The sequence below is a fragment of the Gopherus flavomarginatus genome, chromosome 1 (genome assembly GCF_025201925.1).
Source record: "Gopherus flavomarginatus isolate rGopFla2 chromosome 1, rGopFla2.mat.asm, whole genome shotgun sequence".
Taxonomy (NCBI): Eukaryota; Metazoa; Chordata; order Testudines; family Testudinidae; genus Gopherus; species Gopherus flavomarginatus.
The window spans coordinates 259,102,798-259,123,619 of record NC_066617.1 but is presented as its reverse complement, the minus strand read 5'-3'; the positions used below and the strand labels follow the sequence as shown (position 1 = coordinate 259,123,619).

General features: G+C 42.0%; 1 protein-coding gene across 7 annotated transcripts in view; it reads right to left on the bottom strand.

Moving 5' to 3' along the window:
- Positions 1-20,822, bottom strand: part of GRTP1 (growth hormone regulated TBC protein 1) — a 138,835-nt gene that overhangs the window by 29,641 nt on the left and 88,372 nt on the right. For 4 of the 7 annotated variants that reach the window (XM_050950361.1, XM_050950310.1, XM_050950349.1 and 1 more), the window contains 4 exons: positions 10,984-11,156; positions 9,962-10,147; positions 6,599-6,774; positions 3,561-3,636 (listed from right to left, as the gene is read on the bottom strand). In XM_050950361.1, coding sequence (XP_050806318.1) covers position 3,636; positions 6,599-6,774; positions 9,962-10,147; positions 10,984-11,156 — 536 coding nt within the window. In that variant the 3' untranslated portion in view covers positions 3,561-3,635. Of the gene's footprint in view, positions 1-3,138; positions 3,637-6,598; positions 6,775-9,961; positions 10,148-10,983; positions 11,157-20,822 lie in introns of those variants that run through there. The other 3 variants (XM_050950320.1, XM_050950336.1, XM_050950341.1) reach the window with 3 other exon arrangements.

The window sequence follows — 20,822 nt, the reverse complement described above, 5'->3', positions numbered from 1 at the left end:
GAACTGGTGCATCAAACATGTGATGCTCCAAGCCACGCACCTCCTGGCCACCCAAAATTCCCTGACCGACGCACTCAGCAGGACTACCTCAACCACAAGTGGGAACTCAGTGATGTCACTCTCCGCTACCTCTTCCGCACATGGGATCTCTTCACCACTTGCAAAAACTGCAAGTTACCTCTTTATTGTCCCCAGGAAGCCATGGGGGAGGACTTGGGTGACGTGCTTCTCCTATCCTAGATGGGTGACCTCAACTATGCCTCCCCCTCCCCCGTTCTGCTCCTCCCTCAAGTCCTCTGCAAGATTCACCAGGACCGAGAGCTGTAATACTCATAGCCCTGTTCTGGGTCTGTCAGTTTTGGTTCACAGACCTCCTCAGACTCTCCGCCCGCACCACACTCACAGATCTCCTCACACAAGATCGAGGGAGAGTCAATCTGAGCATCCCAATCCGGATCCTCTTCACCTCATGGCCTGGTTTTGGATGGGACTCGAGGGTAGACAGAACATGCTCCACCCCGGTGCAACACATCTTTACCCAAAGCAGGAGGGCATCCACCAGGGCCTGCTACTGAGCTAAATGGGAACATTTCACTACTTAGGCTCGCTGCCATCACTATTATCTGAGTGAGATATCCCTACCTATCCTCCTTGATTACGTCCTCAAACTCAAAACGTCAGGCCTTGCACTCAGCTCTATACGGCTCCACCTGGCAGCACTTAGTGCCTTTCTCCCAGCAATTGATGGCTCCTCAGCCTTTACGCACCCTACCACTGCCCATTTTATGAAAGGTCTCCTCAATACCTTCCCCCCAGTACTCAAACCCACACCCCCGTGGGACCTTAATCTTGTTCTATCTGCCCTCACGAAGCCACCCTTTGAGACACTAGCAACGTGCTCTCTCTCCCATCTCTCCATGAAGGTAATGTTCTTAGTAGCCATACCTCAGCTGGACAGGCCAGCGAACTAGCAGCCATGATGGTTGCCCCACACACACCTCCACCATATTCCACAAGGAAAAAGTTTCCTTACGGCTTCACTCTAAGTTCCTCCCAAAGATGGTGTAAGTTCCCTATATACCTCAATCAGTCCATTCACCTCCCTGTCTTCTGTCCCACCTCCCATGCAGACAGGAGCCTTCACTCTCTCAACGTCCGTCATGCACTAGCATTCTACCTCCATAGGACCCATGCCTTTCAAGCATCCACAAGACTCCTTGTAGCCATTGCCAACCAGTTCAAGGCCAAGCCCTCTCTTCCCAATGAATCTCCAAATGGGTCTCTGGGTGCATCCAGGAACGCTACACGCTATCCAACACACCACCGCCCGAGTTACAGCACAAGCAGCCACATCCGCATGCCTAGCAGACATTTCAGGGCACGAGATCTGTCATACAGCAATGCAGAGCTCAGTCCACACCTTCGCATCCCACTACACCATCGCCAAAGGGGGGCTGAGGGCCCTACAGTGGGCCGTGCCATACTGCATCTCCTCTTGCATCCTCACATCCAGCCCCATGCTGATTACTGCTCACCCATGATTAGAATACATATAGGGATCATCACTCGAAGAAGAGGAGATTACTTACCTGTAACTGAAGGTTCTTCAAGAGGTGTGGTCCCTATTTGTATTCCAATACGCACCCTCAGTCTCCTCTGCTACAGACTGCACTACTCATTGGTAAGAGGGTCACTGGAGAGGCATCACCCGGCACAACCTATTATAACTTCAGCTGGGAGCATAGGATACGTACAATGCATGTTCGGGTCAATGGGCACTGCTAGGAAAGGACACCCATGATTGGAATACGAATAGGGACCACACACCTCAAAGAGCCTCCAGCTACAGGTCAGTAACCCCTCCTCTTCTATCCTGAGCGCAGAGGGGAGTAGGCTGAGCAGAGGCTGCAGCAGGAAAGCGGAGAACCAGGCATAGGACCAGCCTGTTGCTGACAAGAAACCAGCAGTTACCACATCAGGAAATGAGGGATAGCTGCACATATGAAGGGCAGGAGGAGACTGCAGATGGGTGGGCAGGCAGGCTAGAGGACTGATGACTGGCAGGCACTAAGTCTGAGGAACCCCATGTACTATGGTTACTTTTCTGCCTCTCTCCTGGTCTGGCCCCAGGGGCTGGCTTAAGAACAGTCAGGCTGATCTTTTACAATAGTGTTTAAAGAAAGGTGCGTGCAGCTTAATGGCAGCCCTGCTAAAGCACTGCTGTTGCTTCCTCAGAGCACTGACGGAGCTGCACCCAGGCCTAAAGCTCACTGCTTGAAGCAGCTGCAGCACTTGTGGCCGACAGCACCATATCACACACCTAGGGGGCAACCGTTGTAACAGCTCAGTCACAGTAGCATGAGCGTGACAATTCCTTATTTTACTGTGATTCCTCCCCCTACCTTATCTCTCTCTTGCCCCAGAAAGGTGATGTAACCTACCCCTACGGTGACCTAGAGGTGGGACTGCAGTCCCTAGCTAACAGCACCAGGCTGCTATTCCTTCCCTGTGTCTTATTCTTGAGTTCAGAGTTTCAATCTCTATGCCTGCCTGTGAACTCCTGTCCTTCACTTCCACCCTTTCCTCTCTTCTCTGTTCAGGCCCTCTACCCATTCTTCCACCCTTAATTCCCCTCCCACTTTGTCTCAACCATATAGAAACATCGTATAATAAGAGAACATGCTGCAAATGGCCAGTAACTCCACTGTTTTACAACTGCAACCCCCATATCTCCTCCCTCCTTTTCCTTCCGTTCTTTGGAATAGAGGGCGTGCCTATTTGTCTAAAGTACCTACAAAATTGCTGAGAGCTATATAAATAACGGTAAGGTCTGGTGAAAATATCAGGCCACTGCTCCATTGATATGTATTGGTGCTAGACTATTTCAGTTTTTTAAATGCTTCTAGGAAGCAGCCAGCACATTGCAGGCCAGTACCAAGGGAAAAGTGAGAAAAGAGAAAAGGAAGGTAGTCCAGAGGGAAGCAGCAAGCAGACATGTAGTGGCAAGTACAGGTAAGATAAGCAGCTAAGTGCAGTTCATATTTAGGGAAGATTGAGATAGTGGGGCTGTTCATTTTCTGAGAAGGCCTGCACTCCCAGACCCTGGGAGTCAGATACCAAGGTACATATAACAACACTGAACTCTATAAACCAGATTTCAACAAATAAATAGAATTTATTTTGTACAAATAGCTGTGGTTTTATGATTAATATACAGAATTGTACATACAGCTCTATCCAGCTATTTACTCAGATATTACAAAATGCCCTTAAGAAAAACAAGGGTAGTGACTTTTTAAAGAAGTACCCCACATTGGTCACATTCTACTCTGATAATATTCTAAACCATTTGTAAAAGATTCAAGTTACCAGATTACTGACAGAGTACAAAATGTTTGCAACACTTACTTAGAAGGCAGGAAAAATTGGTCAAGTGTCAATTGACACTCATGGAAAGTTTAGAAATTGGGTTTCCGTCAGTGCAATTAAAGTAGAGGAATGTGTTAATTTCTGTGGTAACTGTCCATCTGTTTAAATATTGTTGGTTGATCCCTGAGCAACCAGCTTTGCTCTACAAGTCTCTCGAAGTTTGTTAACTGTTGCCATGGACAAGCTTCCAGGTTCTGTAAATATTTTCTAAAACAAAGAATAATTAGTTAAAAACATGATCCCAGACAAAGTGTATGAAAGTCTTCCTAGATTTCACCTACAGATGAAAGGAGCACTAATTAAATGCTTAGGTCCCTACTGTAAATATCAGCACATAGCACTATTTAGGCTCTTCAGCCATAGATCAGAGTGCTTTTGTAAGGTGCCTAAGTATTATCAGCTGCAGAGTTGGGAACAGAACCTAAGTCTCCTGACTCCAAACCACTCATAGTTATCCAGAAGATCTTAATTAGTGGCAACATTCAAGGTAAGTGTGAAAATAAAATTCTAAATAATGTAGTTAATTCTGAGATATGTTCCGTAGTAAGACAATAAGCCAACTGAAATTATGTTGTCCTTTATTTTACACATTGTAATTCTGCCAGATGCTATAAAGTTTCTCGATGGTTCTATGATGAGTAGCTCAGTACTAAACATAGACGTGTCAGGCTGGAAGGGACCTCAAGAGATCCACAAGTTTCGCCCTCTGCACTGAGACTGAACCAAATAAACCAAAACCACCCAGGACAGGTGTTTGTCCAACCTATTCCAAAAGGCCTCCAGTGATGACTAATCTCTTGGAAGACTAATCCAGAGCTTAACTTCTTTACAGTTAGGAAAAATCTAACCTAGATCTCTCTTGCTGCACATTAAGCCCATTACTTGTCCTACCTTCAGTGGACATGGAGAGCAACTGATCAATGTCCTCTTTATAAAAGCCCTTAACATATTTGAAGACTTATCAGGATCCCCCCCACTCCGTCATTAATCAAGAATAAATGTGCCTAGATTTTCTAAATCTTTATCGTTTTTTGTTGCTCTCCTCTGGCCTATCTCCAATTTGTCCACATCTTTCCTCAGGTGTTGGACCTAGAATGGGACACAGGACTCCAGCTGAGGCCTCATCAGGGCCAAGTAGAGTGGGACAATTACTTCCTATGTCTTACATACAACACTCCTAACGATGCTAGGCTTTTTCACAACTGTAGCACATTGTTGCTTCATAGCAGTGTGATCCACTATAACACCCAGGCCCTTTTCAGCAATACTACCGCCCAAGCAATTATTCCCCAACTGGTAGCTATGCATTTGATTTTTGAACATGTATCTAAATTCACCAAAGCCAAACTGTAAATAAAACCAAATCCATTTTATGTAAAAACAAACAGTGATCTGGGCTCCGTGGTTCAATTGAGATCTTTTCACTACGTCATTTCTACCCCATTTTTACTATAAAACACCTGTATGTTTACTCCTGCCCTAAACTATACTTTTAGGGAAGTGTTATGCAAAGACAGTGTTACAGAAGGGGCGTAACATGATTCTAGACAGAAATAATATTTCATATGCTAGCAAACATACACAATAGTTGTTGCTTCAACTGCACTGTGAGCTTTAAAGACACAGTAGTCAAACATGAGCTGGCTTAAACATATTATTTAATAACAAAATTTTTGTCTCATAGCCCACATCAGCCTTCAAACTGTTCAAACGGGTCATTTATAAGCTTGCCACAGATATGGCATTGTATTCCTTTAGAAACAGTTACCTGTTTTGAATAGGGAGAAGGAAAAATGAGACGCCCACAGAATTGAGCTATGAACTCTAAGTAAACTTTAAAAACCATGCTGCAAGTTTTGTTCAGCGCCATGGTGAGGACATTTGTATGGCACTATACCTCAAAATAAAAAACAGTTATTCCTCTGCAGTAACTCTTGTTCTTTGAGATGTGCTCTGCGTGTACACGTTCCACTTTAGTTGTGTGCCCAATGCACTCAAGTCACAGACTTTTGCCAGCAGTACCCGTAGGTGGTACATGCGCCCCTGTTCTCCTCATGCACCCAGCCAAGAGCATAAGGGGGGGTATTGCTACTTCCCACCACCTGCGAAACGCTGGCCAAAATAGTGGGAAAGGAGGGAGGGTTGTGGACGGTGTATATGCACAACACATCTCAAAGTATAACAGTTACTGTACAGGTTAAGTAACCATTTTTGATGTATTGTGCACATATATATTCACTTTGGGAAGTTACAAAGTTAACTGAACAGGTCGTGGGATTTCAGATCATTGGAAGAGAGACTGCAGCACTAACTTGCCAAAGCTGGCATTGTCTCAAGAGGCTTGAGTGATAGGATAACACCTTGAAAAAGAGTCCAAAGACAACCATGTTGCGGATATGCAGATGCCTGTAATGGATACATTGCTCAAGAAGGCTGAAGAAGCAAACTAAACTCTGGTAGAATAAGCCATTCTTCTTCTTCGAGTGATTGTTCATAGCAATTCCAATTAGGTGTGCACATGCCGTATGCACAGTCATCGGACAGTTTTTCCCCTAGCAGCACCCATCGGATTGACTGTGGAGCCCTCTGGAATGGCACCTCCATGGTGCTCAAAATATGACCCTGCTGACCCAGAACCTCTTCAGTTCTTTCTTACCACCAGTGACGGTCGTTGGAACTGCTGTGACTTGCATAGCAAGCTCTCCTCGTTTCCCTAGCCTTTCTGTTTACTGTAGTTTAGAGTTATCCCTAGTATAGTCAAGTTTAGTTTCCATAGTTTTCCGTTGTTACAACAGGTAGCTGTTGGAGTGGGGTTTTCCCCTCCACCCCAACCGTGTTCTCCCCTTGGGGACTCAGGGTATGCTTAAGTCCCAGGAGTTCAAACCCTGCAAGTCCTGTAACAAGCCCATGCTGACAGGGACCCCCACAACGCTTGTGTAAAGTGCCTAAGCAGACAAGTGCATGATTTGTAAAGGATTTTGCCCCAAAACAAAAAAGGAGTGAGACTTTCACCTCAAGCAGCTCCTTATGGAGGAGGCACTTAGACCATAACCCACATTGGCGCGGCAAGACCTGGCACCAAGCTCATCGGTGTGCAATGCCCCCGCGGCAGTGGCAGAAGCGGCACCATGGAAGGACTGTGGGAGAGACCCGTGGCACCGCCACTCACTAGCGGGAATGGCCCAGCACCAGTCCCATTCCCCGGCGCAGAAGCAGCACCACAAGCAGGAAAGGAGCAGATCTCCAAATCCAAGTCCGACCCCTTTGGAGCCAGCCAATGGTGTGCGTCCCAGGAAGGGGCACCCAGTGCCAAGAACTTTGGAACCAGCACCGTCGACTTTGGCCCTGCAAGGGAGACAGTCGGGTACAGTACCATTGGACTCCCCGAGCCAGGTGATTGAGGGAGTGGAACTGCTGCAGTCCACCCTAGACACTTACATCTAAGGTGTAAAGTTTTTCCATAGCTTTAGATGCATGGTTTTGGAAAGAAGACCAGAAACTGAACAGATTGGTTCATGTGGAAAGCTGACATCACCTTTGGCATGAACTTAGGATGTGGCCTGAGAGAAACCTCATCCTTATACAAGGCTATCAGAGCTTTCAACTCTGAAACACTTCCCACAGAAATAACTGCCACTAGAATGCAATTTTCACAGATAGAGAGAGTTGCATAGTCACCATGGTTTCAGATGGGAAACCCGTTAATTTGGATAGGACGAGGTTAAGACCCCATGCTGGTACTGGGTGAGATACTGGAAGGTAGACATTGACTAAACCTATCAAAAATAGGGACACAGAGGGAAAGGGAAAGAAAAAAAAGAAAAAGAAAAACCCTGTAATGGTGGATGAACCACAGATAAGGACACTAGGTAAAACTCTTTACAGACCTAACTGAAATGCCAGATACTACATTTGAAGTTATCTAGTACATGACTAGTGTCCATGCAATGGGGTAACAAGTGCTGAGATCGCACCCAAACAGAAAATCTCCTCCACTTTTGGCATAGTAGAACCTTTGGTCCCAGCAGAATCTTTCCTGCTGTTTAGCAGATACCTCGGACATCTCCAGAGCAGTTTCTCATGATCATTTAGTCAGAGCTCATCCACACAGTAAGGTTCTCCTCACAAAGGAGGAGCACTTTTAAGAGATTCGGAGTCTGTCTGTTCATAGTCAGGGTCTGACATTGGATGCACAGGTCTCATGGCCTCCTTCATCAGATGACCTTTTAAATGGCAGTCTCTCTGCTTTGTCATTCTACTGGGGAGGGAGGTACAAATTGGGCATTTGTCCCTCATATGCCCTTCCCCTAAGCATTTTTTGTGTCTTTCCATAACAGGGAACACAGCCATGCATATGGCCATAAGTTTGAAATCCATGGGTTTCTTCACAATAAACTCCCAGGGTTTAGTCTAAAACTAAACTAGCTAAACTAAAACTAAGAACTAACTAAACAAACACAAGTATAAACAACCAGTATAAACAGAAGTATAAACAGAAAGAGGTTCCTAGAAAACTGGATGAACTGTTAGCAAAGCACTGGTGAGCTCAGACTCTTGCCATGGGCGATAAGATGGAAGTGAGAGGGAGGCAGTGGACACATTCCATTTATGCTCTCAGCAGGGCATATGAGGGGAGCAGGGGTGCATGCACCACCTAGTGGCACTGCTGGTGAAAGTCCCTCACTTGAGTACAGTGGGCGCACACACCCCTAAAGTGGAATGTAATGTGCACAATCATACAAATATATTTAAAGCATTGAACTATCACTGAATCCGCTACTGCAGGGTCTACATTACTGAAAAACCCAAGCACTTGTGACAATGGCAGTGCAAGAGCCCAATTTAAATACTCATAGGCAATTATAGCATCTTAAGAGTCAGTTCATCCCAACTAAATAAGCAAATTCCAGAGGACAGACTTGACACAAACAGCAATGTGGCTAATTTTTCCTACAGCAATAGTGAGGACGATGAGGTAGCTTTCTTTAGATCACCCACTCCAGGGAGCCCTCCAAACACAGGGTCTAATATACCTCTACCCCGATATAACGCGACCCGATATAACACAAATTTTGATATAACGCGGTAAAGCAGTGCTTGGGGGGGGGGGGGGGCCTGCGCGGATCAAAGCAAGATCTGGCGGATCAAAGCAAGTTCGATATAATGCAGTTTCACCTATAACGCGGTAAGATTTTTTGGCTCTCGAGGACAGCGTTATATCGGGGTAGAGGTGTATTCCTCTATTGAAATCTATACAGTTACCAGTGAAGAGGGAGTAAAAGGACACCAAATATTTCAGTACTGACATGTGCTTCTACCTCTCTCTGCAGTAATATTCTCAAGGCTGCTGGAAAGGCTACTAATATCACTTGACAATGGCAATGTTTTTAACAAGATTTGTCCAGCAATACTGCAGAATAAAGTGTTTGTGGGAGTCAGTGAATGACTCAGAAACTTTCACTTAGATTTTGGTCTTTCGCTTCCTTAAAAACTAAATTGTATTTATTTACGAGAATTTCTGTGGTGCTTACCACCATATTATCCAAGTGCCTCACGAATACAAATAAATTAAACTTTGTTGTCCCCATTTTTACAGATGGCAAAACCAAGAAACAGTTTAAGTGACTTGTCCAAGGGAAGTCGGTGGCAAAATTGAAAGGAGAATTGGGCATTGGGCTTTCAACTCTGTCTTAAATGCAGAATTGTTCTGGGGACATATATAAATTGGTAGGATGTGATTAGTGTACCCACAGAGATTGACAGCAGAGGTGCAAAAAATTCATAACAAACCTCTTCTTATTCATGATTTAAAAAAAATATTTTGTGGCATCTCTGTTATTGGAGCTTATTTCCTTCACTCAGGTTTCAGTTTTCTATAAAACTGAAAATCCAAAGCTCTGGCACGCCTTACTTACATTGACAATTTCCAAGAATAATCCTTGGTCTGCAGCATATGAGCAGTTTGTTGTGAGATTTTACATTCTAAAATGCCAGTCATTTTGAATGGACAGACCATGTGGTGGTATGATTTTGTTCCTTGACTAAGTGCATTTTTGGAATGATATTGGTGGTGTGAATGCTTGTGGAAAAAAATAAAAATTTATCTTTGATCATTCTGGAGCAGTAACTTAAAATTCACCACTGAAAACTCATTTGCTTGGAATATTTACAGAAATCAAAATAGAATCAACCCACAATTTACTGAATTGTTCGGGGGTTTTGCCATCCATATTTGTCCTGCTCACATTGCTACAGAGTGGGAGGATTCTCATTTCGTATAATGCAGGTGATGTAAATGAACGGTGGTTACATATAGGTTTATAGGTTTATTTCATTTCTTTGAAATATCTTCTTAAAAAGTTTAAGACAAGTACATTGCCAAGTACAAAGTTGGTTTACACCAGAAGTGCTGTTTGGCCTTTTGAAAATGCACATGGACGCAACTCAAATTTTAATCACCTTTTGAGCCCTTCAAAGTCTATTTGGTTTCATAACTTTTACCTGTTCTGCATTGTAAACTGGAAACACTTACCTGCATAAAGGTGTGGCATTCTGTTACAAATGTCCCTCTGGTGATTTGCTTAAACTTATCACAAATGTCGGGGAGATTTGTGGCTTCCAAAATAAAAGCTTGGTGTTGCTTAATTAATGCTAAGGCCACACGAAAGATTATTTTTGATCCTTCATAGAATATACAGTCCCAAATTCGGAGAACAGTCTGTAAACGAAGAAAGCTGTTAGAAAGGTTATCTTGATGCTTTGTAGTCAGTAATGATTATTAAGGCATTATCAGTGGGATAATGATTTAACATATCAGTTACCAGGCAAATCACACCTTAAACCCCTTTTTGTCCCTCCTCCAGTACACCCTTCAGATCAGAGGACTGGCTTGCTGTACCTCACTCTGAGCGGAAACACAGTCTAACTACTTCTAGACTGGATCTCTGAGCTGTAGCCCATTTCCCCACCTTATTAACGCAACAGGCCCACTGGGTTTGGTACCCGTGATTCCTCCAGGAACCTGCAACAAGGGTTGATTAGTGACTCAAAACCAGCTTCTTCAAAACAAAGCATTATTTATTTATTCATCCACCGAAGGTGCACAGCTCTCAGAGCAAAGGGTCTATATGGCATATATCCTCTTAACTAATCCTAAATCCTTCTTTGCCAGCTTTGGTAAATTCCCCTCAGCAGTGGGAAGCAGACTGTCCTCTTCGCAGTATGCTCTGTTTGTGTGCGTCTCCTTGATGCTCCCTGGGTTTTTGGTCCAGGAAGAATAAAACTTGACAGAGTAGTGGAGCCAAGCAAGGGGTATTCCCCTAATTAATGGTATCCCTATTGTTTCCTGTGGACTCTTGGTATACCTTATAATAACCCCTTATCTTTGCCATTGTTTCATTTCCCATTAGTTTCTCTCTCACAGAGCTCTATGCGTTCAGGCAGGAGAATACCACACAGGTAACCTAGGGGCATATGACCTTTTTAAAAAAATACTGCACATAATTCCCCTGTTCTCCACTTATGTATATTAAAATATCTTCAAGTTATACTTACCTCTACTGGAAGAATGTCAATAAACAAGCATATAAACCAGCGTGACACTATCAGAGTCCACATGACACCATGTCTATCCATTAACTCTGCCACTGCTGGAACTTTCTTTCTCACAAGTTCTCCAAGGACCTCCTGATCGGTCTTCAACCCCATCATTGCTGGACTATAATAATCTTTAGAGGAAGAAAACAAAAATTTGTCAGAAACCAGTTTGAAAACTCCATAACATTAATTTGTGAATTTCCTGTAAAGTTTAAGGTAATGAAGTTGTAAATCACTTTAACCATTTGAGCCCTGAGCACATGAGTTAAATAAATTACACTGAGAAACAAGGGTATGTGCATCCTCAGCTCATCAACTCTGCCTCAGCAACCTCTGATCCCTCCACACAAAAAATTACTTCCTGCACGTCTGCCACAACCACTTCCCTATCCCAGCTCCCTAACAGTTCATTCCTCAGCTTTGCTAAATGTTTCTGTAACCCCAGCCAGAGCTGATCGTTCCCAATCCAGGCAGAAGGAGCAGTTAAAGCCAATTTGGGGGGTGGTAGCTACCCCATCTATACTAGAAACCTAAAAAAGCCTGTGTGTACGTATGCAGACACATACGTGTGTGTATGTATATTATATTAAAGAGAGTTAGTGTTCATAGACACGGGTCTAACAAGACTTCAGTTATTAGTATTATTCACTCATAGCGCAAAACAAGCGCACCAACTGGTAATGCAACCATCTCACCGTGCCTTCACTTACAACTTCATAGGATAAGAGGATTGATAGTTAAGTCTTCATGTCATTTTTGTTGGTCTCTGCTGAGACTCTCAAACACACAGGACAAGGACAGAGATGGTTTAAGTGAAAATGAAGTAACAAGGGGGAGAAAAACCCACTAGCCTTAAATAATTTTATAACCCTATCAGCCCCTACACAGTAGATTTCTAAGTATCCTTGAGAAGCTCAGAGGCAGCAGAGGAACACAACACAAATTTCCACCTGCAGAAATCAGAATTCTAGAATAGCAAATTATAATGGAGATTTTATTATTAAGTTTAATATGTATGCTAGACACTTTACAAAGACTTACACAAACAACCTCACCCTCCCCTGCTTGCAACCCAATATTATTTTTCTCTCAATTTCTCATATCCAACTTCCAGAACCACTCTTATGGCACTACAAAGCACAACACACAATCTTTCGGACTCTAGCCCTTCATTTGCAATCTATAGTTTCTTCCTTCTCACCCCAAATTCACCTGCTTCTGCGGAAAGCTTTATCCCTTTGCATTATTGCTACTATATACATCCCTTCAGCCTCCACTCTAGGATCAGCCATAGGAAAGCTCTGAGTACTGAAACAAAACAGTCAGTAAGATGTATATGAACACCTCGGAAAATTCCAGCTGCCACAATGGAGTAAAAAGGAATGCAGAAAGCATCAAGTCTTATCACAGATAAACAGTCAATATAACAGTTCTCTTCCTTCATGTTTTCTCTGAGTCGTTTACCAATATTCCAAGTCACACAAGTTGCAAAGAAAATAAATCAAAACACTCAAATGTACAGAAGCATTAGTTTTCTGTAAACCAGGAATTTAAAAAATGCTACTACAAAGAAAAGAAATAAGCATTTTAGCAATGGGATAAGGAAGCAGGAAAACAAGCAACCCGCCCCAAGCAATTAAACACAAAGCAACTTCTCTCTTTGAGCAAGTTTGAGATACAGGAACATTAAATAGACTCTAAACACTGGAGAGTGTAGTGGTACTGAAGTTCCACATGCTCTCTGCTATGTATTGCTGTGATCATCTGATATGCTGAAATCAACAGCAGCTGCTCTTTTCAATCTTTATGGTACTGCAACAAAAGGAATGTCAGGCTCTCAGAGAGTGTGTCAGGCCACCAACCCAACTTATTAGAAATACCAGAGTAAAGTTAGATAAGTCATTCCTCAGCTACTGGGTCTGAATTATAAACTGCTGATAAAACAGTTGCAAGGAAGCCTTGTTTAGATTAAAAATATATTATAAACTATAACTAAATTGTTACATAACAGTGCTACATGGCTGAGCAGTGTCTTCCTTTTCTAACTAGGGCAGCCTGGTTGTTCCTAATGTAACAATTTCCATGCTGGCCTTCATAAGCAGCAATGGAATATTAAATGTAAAATGAAAAGACAGAGTTGTAAGACAACTGAAAAAAATAAAGTTTCATAATTTTAAACAGACTTGTATCATAGATTATCAAGCCTTTTCCAGGATATTATAGCCAATATAGGAACGAAAAGCATATACTTGAAGTTTCAGGGCCTAAGGTATTTATCTTTTATATATCAAAATTGGGAGCACAGTATTCAAGTACAACCCAGAAGTGTTCCTGAAAGTTCCTAATGTAAAAAACTACCTACAGATTTTCAGTCATTTACAGTGATTTTTATGACAAATGTAACAGGTTGGTGAAAAAATATAGCTTTGAAGCAGGGTGGATAAAAATCAATGATTTTTTTGATAAAATGCTTTTTGGAGGAAAAAACCTATCTAAAGATAGTTGTAATTAAGATACATTATAGCTCAAAGATATCTCATCATGGAATAGGGATTATAAATTCTAATTCTATAGTATGAGGCAATATATTCATGTCATGTTTAAGAAAAGTTTTGTAAATGAGTTCCAATAGTTCCTGGATTAGGGACCCAATTTCATGGGGTTCCAGGGGCTTCTGTATAGATTATTTAGGTTAATCTCTCTATCTACCCAATGGGACTTCTAGAAGATACCATCAGAGATGCTTAGTTTTGCAGTTCTCAAACTGTGGATTTGTGTCTCCAGAGATAACATGCTTGTTAACAGCAAAAATGTTGTTAAATTAAATAAATAAATTAAATAAATAAATAAATAAATAAATAGAGGTGAGAAATAACAGACCTCAACTCTATTGACTTTCTGTAGTCCCTTACCTCTCTCTAGAAGGGCAAAGTTTCAGAAAGTTCAATGAATAGAAGATTGTTGGGGGCGGAATAAAACTGGACAAGGAGAAGAAGTCTGAAGATAAATGTGAGAAGGAAGGGACAGGCAATGGAAACAAAAGTGAAATTGTTTGAGCAGCATATTCCAGAAGTTTTGAGGTCTTTGAGTGTAGCCTTCATTGATTTGATATCTACCATACCATTCTCTCACTAGAAGGGAAAACCTATAATGGCCAGTTTGGGTCCCATCTATCTCTGAGTTGTGAAGAATATGTATTAAGTTTATAACAACCAACAAGAATGCACTTTTATGTAGAAATCCACGATTAAAATGGAGTATTCCTGACTAGTGATTTAAATCATGATTTAAATCAAATCAAATCCATCCTGCTTTGATGTTAACATTCTAATTCTAAAAAGATATGGCATTAAAAGAATCAGCAGTTTGTCACAGTAAAGCCTAAATTCTATAGGTGAACTTTAGCGACCACAGAGTAGAGAGAGGTCTCCGCATATAGCCAACTGGACTATGCAGCCACAGATGCTCCATACGAAATGTCTTTGGTTTTCACAGAATCATTTGGGTTACAGAGAACCTCTAGCAGGTCTTCTGTACCCAAATGACCTTTTTGCATCACAGCAGGATTAAGCTCAGGCCTGGTCTACACTACGCGTTTAAACCGATTTTAGCAGCATTAAACCGATTTAACGCTGCACCTGTCCACACAACGAGGCCCTTTATATCGATATAAAGGGCTCTTTAAACCGGTTTCTGTACTCCTCCCCAACGAGAGGAGCAGCACTGAAATCAGTATTACCATATCGGATTAGGGTTAGTGTGGCCGCAAATCGACAGGATTGGCCTCCGGGCGGTATCCCACAGTGCACCATTGTGACTGCTCTGGACAGCAATCCAAACTCGGATGCACTGGCCAGGTAAACAGGAAAAGCCCCACGAACTTTTGAATTTCATTTCCTGTTTGCCCAGCACGGACCTCTGATCAGCATGGGTGGCGATGCAGTCCCAAATCCAAAAAGAGCTCCAGCATGGGCAGTACGGGAGATACTGGATCTAATCACTGTATGGGGAGATAAATCTGTTCTATCACAGTTCCGTTACAGAAGATGAAATGAGAAAGCATTTGAAAAAAATCTCCAGGCTATGATAGACAGAGGCCACAGCACGGTGCTGTGTGACAAGCGTAACGGAAAGCCAAAGAATCAAATGGACGCTCATGGAGGGAGGGATGGGGGACTGAGGACTCCAGCTATCCCACAGTCCCCGCAGTCTCCGAAAAGCATTTGCATTCTTGGCTGAGCTCCCAGTGCCTGTAGGGTCAAACACATTGTCCGGGGTGTTTCAGGGTATATGTCATCAATTTACCTCCCCCTCCCCTCCCATGAAAGAAAATGGAAAAACAATCGTTTCTTGTCTTTTTTATATGTCACCCTATGTCTACTGCATGCTGTTGGTAGACGTGGTGCTGCGGCAATGAATAGCAGCATTCTCTCCCCTCCCCTCCCCGGTGACAGACGGTACAATATGACTGCTATCCATCGTCATCATCAGCCTGTGAGTGCTCCTGGCTGGCCTCAGGTGAGGTCGGCTGGGGGCGCCTGGGTAAAAATAGGAATGACTCCCAGTTATTCCCGGTAGATGGTACAGAACGGCTGGTAACCGTCCTCATCATAGTAACTGAGGGCTGAGTTCCATCAGCCCCCCCCCTTTCATGTCTAAAGAAAAGATTCTGTACTGCCTGGATTATCATAGCAGCGGGATGCTGGGCTCCTCTCCCCCCCACCATTTAATGTCCTGCCTGGACTATCACAGCAGCTGGAGGCTGCCTCCCCCTCATTTTATCTCACTAAAAAGTCAGTGTTTCTTATTCCTGCATTCTTTATTACTTCATCTCACAAATGGGGGACACTGCCACAGTAGCCCAGGAAGGTTGGGGGAGAAGGGAATCAACGGGTGGGGTTGTTGCAGGGGCACCCCCTGTGAATGGCATGCAGGTCATCATTTCTGCAGGATCTGACACGGAGCAGCTGTGCTCTCTGGTTCTCTGATACACTGGTTCTCTAGTACACTTGCCCCATATTCTAGGCAGGATTGACTCTATTTTTAGATCAACCATAAAGGAGGGATTGACTCGGGGAGTCATTCCCATTTTTGTCTTTGCGCCCCTGGCCGACCTCAGCTAAGGCCAGCCAGGAGCACCCATGACAGCAGCAGACGGTACAGAACGACTGATAACCATCTCTGCTACCTTGCAATGGCAAATGAATGCTGCTGTGTAGCACTGCAGTACCGCCTCTGTCAGCGGCATCCAGTACACATACAGTGACAAAAGGTAAAACGGGCTCCATGGTTGCCATGCTATGGCGTCTGCCAGGGCAATCCAGGGAAAAAGGGCGTGAAATGATTGTCTGCCATTGCTTTCACGGAGGAAGGAATGAGTGACGACATTTACCCAGAATCACCCGCGACATTGTTTTTGCACCATCATGCATTGAGATCTCAACCCAGAATTCCAATGGGTGGGGGAGACTGCGGGAACTATGGGATAGCTACCCACAGTGCAACGCTCCAGAAATCGACACTAGCCTCAGTACATGGACGCACACCACCGAATGAATGTGCTTAGTGTGGCCGCATGCACTCGACTTTATACAATCTGTTTTACAAAACCGGTTTATGTAAAATCGGAATAATCCCGTAGTGTAGACATACCCTCATTGTCCATGCCATCTTTGACAGATGGGCATCTAGTCTCACCACAGTGAAGGTGATTTTCCAAACTCTCTGCAGCTTGTTCTAGTGCTTAACTGTTTTCATGGTTATAAAAATTCCAATATTTAACCTAAATTGCTTTATTTTGGCATTGTTTACTAATGAGAATTCATCCCTGGCCTTTTCTGTAAACATCCCGTGACATGTTTTTTAATAGTTCGGTCTCCTCTCCATTTCTCTTAACTTTTCCCCATGTGCCTTATTTTCCAAACTTTCTATAATTTGCTGCTTCTCTCTGAACTCTCTCCAAGTCTTAAAAACAAAAACAAACGAAAAAAAAAGTGAACAGTATTTCAATGAAAGCCAAATTACAGTTTATAAGCAGGACACTACTATTTATAAAAGGCATTATAGCATTTGTCTTTCTGCACCACCAATCCCAGTACTATTTTGACAAATATTAACGAATCATCAATATAGCACTCACTAAAATATTTAATCTTTCTGTGTACTACTACTCATATTACCCCATTACATATCATCTTATACCTTCCTGTAAGAATCATTTATATTTACCCATAACCAATGTAACTGATGTTAAACTCTTTAAAAGAGTTTATCATCCTTCCATATGTTAATATTGTACTCCAAAGTATTTGAAATTCCTCCTAGCTTTATACTTCCAAATTTCTTTAGCATACTCTCTTATTTGCCCTATAAGTCGTTCAGAAAAATATTGATTAGCAAATGACCAGAATGGACCTCAGTCAAAATCTCCTTCCAATTTGATACAGACACTAATTATACTATGTTAGATTTTTTTTTTTATTAGCATATGGTGTAATTTCATGAGGAGAATGAATCTTGATAGGTCTTCAGAAGACAAAGACATACTAGGCCATCTGGGTTCTTTATCCACTAAATTTTCACATGAAAGAAAGTAAGTTGCATGGTAAAATTTATTAGATGATGTTGCTTATTATTTTTCAACATTTCCCCTTTAGGTGCTGACAAATTCATTGCTTTATTAACAACTCTAGGAATTTACTTGGTTTGAAGTTAAATTTACTGATCTGCAATTCATTCTCCCAACTCGTCTTAAAATACAGACATGATGTTGATCCTTTTTTCCAGCCCTCTGGGACCTCATCTGTCCTCCAGGAGTTCATGGTTCCAACACTGCAAATACTAGTAGTTCCTGTAGTACTAGAGGGTGAGCTCTGGTAGACCAATCTGATTTCAATACCTTCAGGTTAAACAGCTCTTAGCCAGCTCTTTCCCCAGTTTGTCTAATAGCTTCTCTCTTTTCATTACTTACAGCAAGTATCTCATTACTAATTTAGGTAATTTTTACTGACTGTGTGACTTGAAACCACCATCAGAAGCTGCTAATCTTGAAGTTATGATGTAGTATAGGGCTCCCAACAGTTAAGACGGCACCCAAGTTCACTTCATTCACAGTGATCAAACACAGAGCCATCCACTTCAGGCAGCATCTGTTCTTAATCAAAGATATAAAGTACTGATCCTGAGAACTGCTGAGTTCCTATTGCTCCATTGGAGTTAATGGGAGTTGTGGGGCTCATCACTTCTCAGGATAAAGATTTTTATGAGCAATAAAAAAAATGTTGAAACCATCTTTACAAACTTCCCACACATTTTACCATTACTATATGCTGCTGGTATGTGTATTTAGACATACATTTGAGAGAGAGATTACTAAACAAGGGATAGTGACAAGCTATTTTTTTTTAAGTGGTCGTGTTAATCCTGGGGTTTGATGAATTATCAAAAAAAAAAAATTTAAATTGCAAAATGTTCTAATCCAGTTAAGAATTTATAAAAAACAGTGGAAACCTGCTTTAAATTGTATTTTATCTGTCCCTATCATAATCATTTGTGTCTGCTTGAATCCTACAAGTAATGTGTCCAATACAAAGTTGCTGAAGATGGAATTGCCTGCTAGTGCTATAGAGCAGTAATGAGATTTGCAGGAAATAAGGATAAAGATTGTAAGGACTCTATGACCTTGTTCTCAGTTACAAATAGATTAAGAAGAAGATCCAAAAATAAAAAGCACTACATATAAAAAACATTTATATCCTTAAGTCACTAACGGGGGGGGTGGGGGTGGGGGGCAGTTAATAAAAATGCTACTCCAAAAAGTAACTTGATATGAATTCAAAACTGTAGTGGACATGGTTGCAAAGAATACAAAGTTTCCACACTGAAACTTAACAAGTGTTTAAACTATTACATGTATATTCCAAACACATACACATCACTGGAGCTTTGAGGCATCACTCATGTTCGAAATTTGAGGCAGTAGCCAACACTTGTGACAGTATTGTAGGTTCAGTTGCATACCCTACATAACTTCTGATCATTATTTCAGATATACATATCACCCGAAGACTGGGAGAAGACATGTCAAGCTATGTGGCACAGTTCTGATGCATGAAGTAATTAAGGAATTAAAATCAGGTTTTGCAGAAGACCTTAAAAGATTTTGTTCACAAGAATATTTTTACTATGTTCATGACAAAGGGGAAAAAAGCTACCGCATTCTGGGATACTGAGCTATTTGAAAAAGTGACCCCTGATGTGTGATTAGCAGATAATCTGATGCATAAGGTTCTTAGAACAGTATTTTAAGACTATATGCCATATGTAAGAGTCACAAACCACAGAGGTGCTAAGCACGAGCCTGATTTTTAGTCCTTGAACTAAGACTTACTATATTTCTTTAATTTTGTGTAGAAATCCACCAAAATAGATCACTCCTATTTCCAAACCTTTGCATGGGCAGAACTATGAAAGTTCCTTTGAAAAACTGCTACTACAAACTACCAATTACTAGTTTCAGAAAGCGTTCAGAATTACTGATTACTTCTGTGTTTATTACCACCAAATTATTTGTCAGAACGACAAAAATCAAAGACAAAGATTACAAGTCATTCAGGTCACTTTCTAATGTTTATTCTAGTTTGTATGTTAATTAGTAACAGACTTCTAAATTCTGCTTCATTTAGAATTTTTCTATTATAACAAAAACAATTAAGAAAGAAAGATATTCAGTGATCCCTTTGTTAAATGTAACAAAACAAACTTTTCGATTCACGCATCAGCTAGCTGGTTTCTCAAAGATGTCAGCAACCAGGCCTGAAAGGGTTCAACAGGGGAAGGCAGAGAGATGTTGCAAGTGAGAATAACTTGCTTTAACAAGAGGTACTTGAAGAAACGAGAAAGGCTCTTGCCCTTCTTCTCTGACACTGAACGTTTCTCTAAAATTTCCATTACTGAAATTCATTGTCTCGATTGTCCAATATTGTTACATCCACACTCTCCAGCCCTGGTTTTGGGTGTGTCTGATTTGTTTTATTGAGGTTGTGGTTGGTACGTGCAGGACTCACCACCCATCCCAAAATGGACAGGATCATCACAAAATTAAAAAGTCATGTCTATCATTCCAAAACATTAGCTGAGTTGTATTTAGTACCCGACCCCCCTTTTTTATTTTTATATATATAAATATTGTCCCTGCCTGTCTTACCAGAACAACAGGTGAGATTGAAGCTAGGGCTGCTTCTTCAACAGCGAAAGAAGGCTGCTTGGTGCACAGCAGGGGCTGCTGTTTGAGGCTGGACTTCCCTGCACTCCATATTCTGGGATCCAGGGAAGCACTCAGTGTCAGAGAGAATTAGCAGGAGGCAGTAATTGGCAGAAGTAGTGGAAATAAATTATAGTTACTTTTTATGTAATTAAAACAATAAGATCCCTCAAGATTACATTTTAATAAGTAACTGCTTTAAAATGGATAGGATTACATATTACTGAAGACTGTGATCCATTACTTTACCACCTGGCATTGAGAATCTTTCCTTTCTAAGAAGATACCTCATAGCTCAAACAGGAGTTATAGGTCTGATGGAAGAATCACTGGGCAAAGTTCTACGGCCTGTGTTCTGTGCGGAGTCAGACTAGATGACAAAATAGTTCCTCTTGGCCTTAAAAATCTATTAATCTTGCTCATGCAGCTCCTACATGGCTTGCTCGCTCGCTCACTGCAGCTCTCTGGTTGGCAATGCATGGCCTGCTTTGCCCAATATGGCAGAGCAACGTTCTACTCCCTGATCAGCTGCATG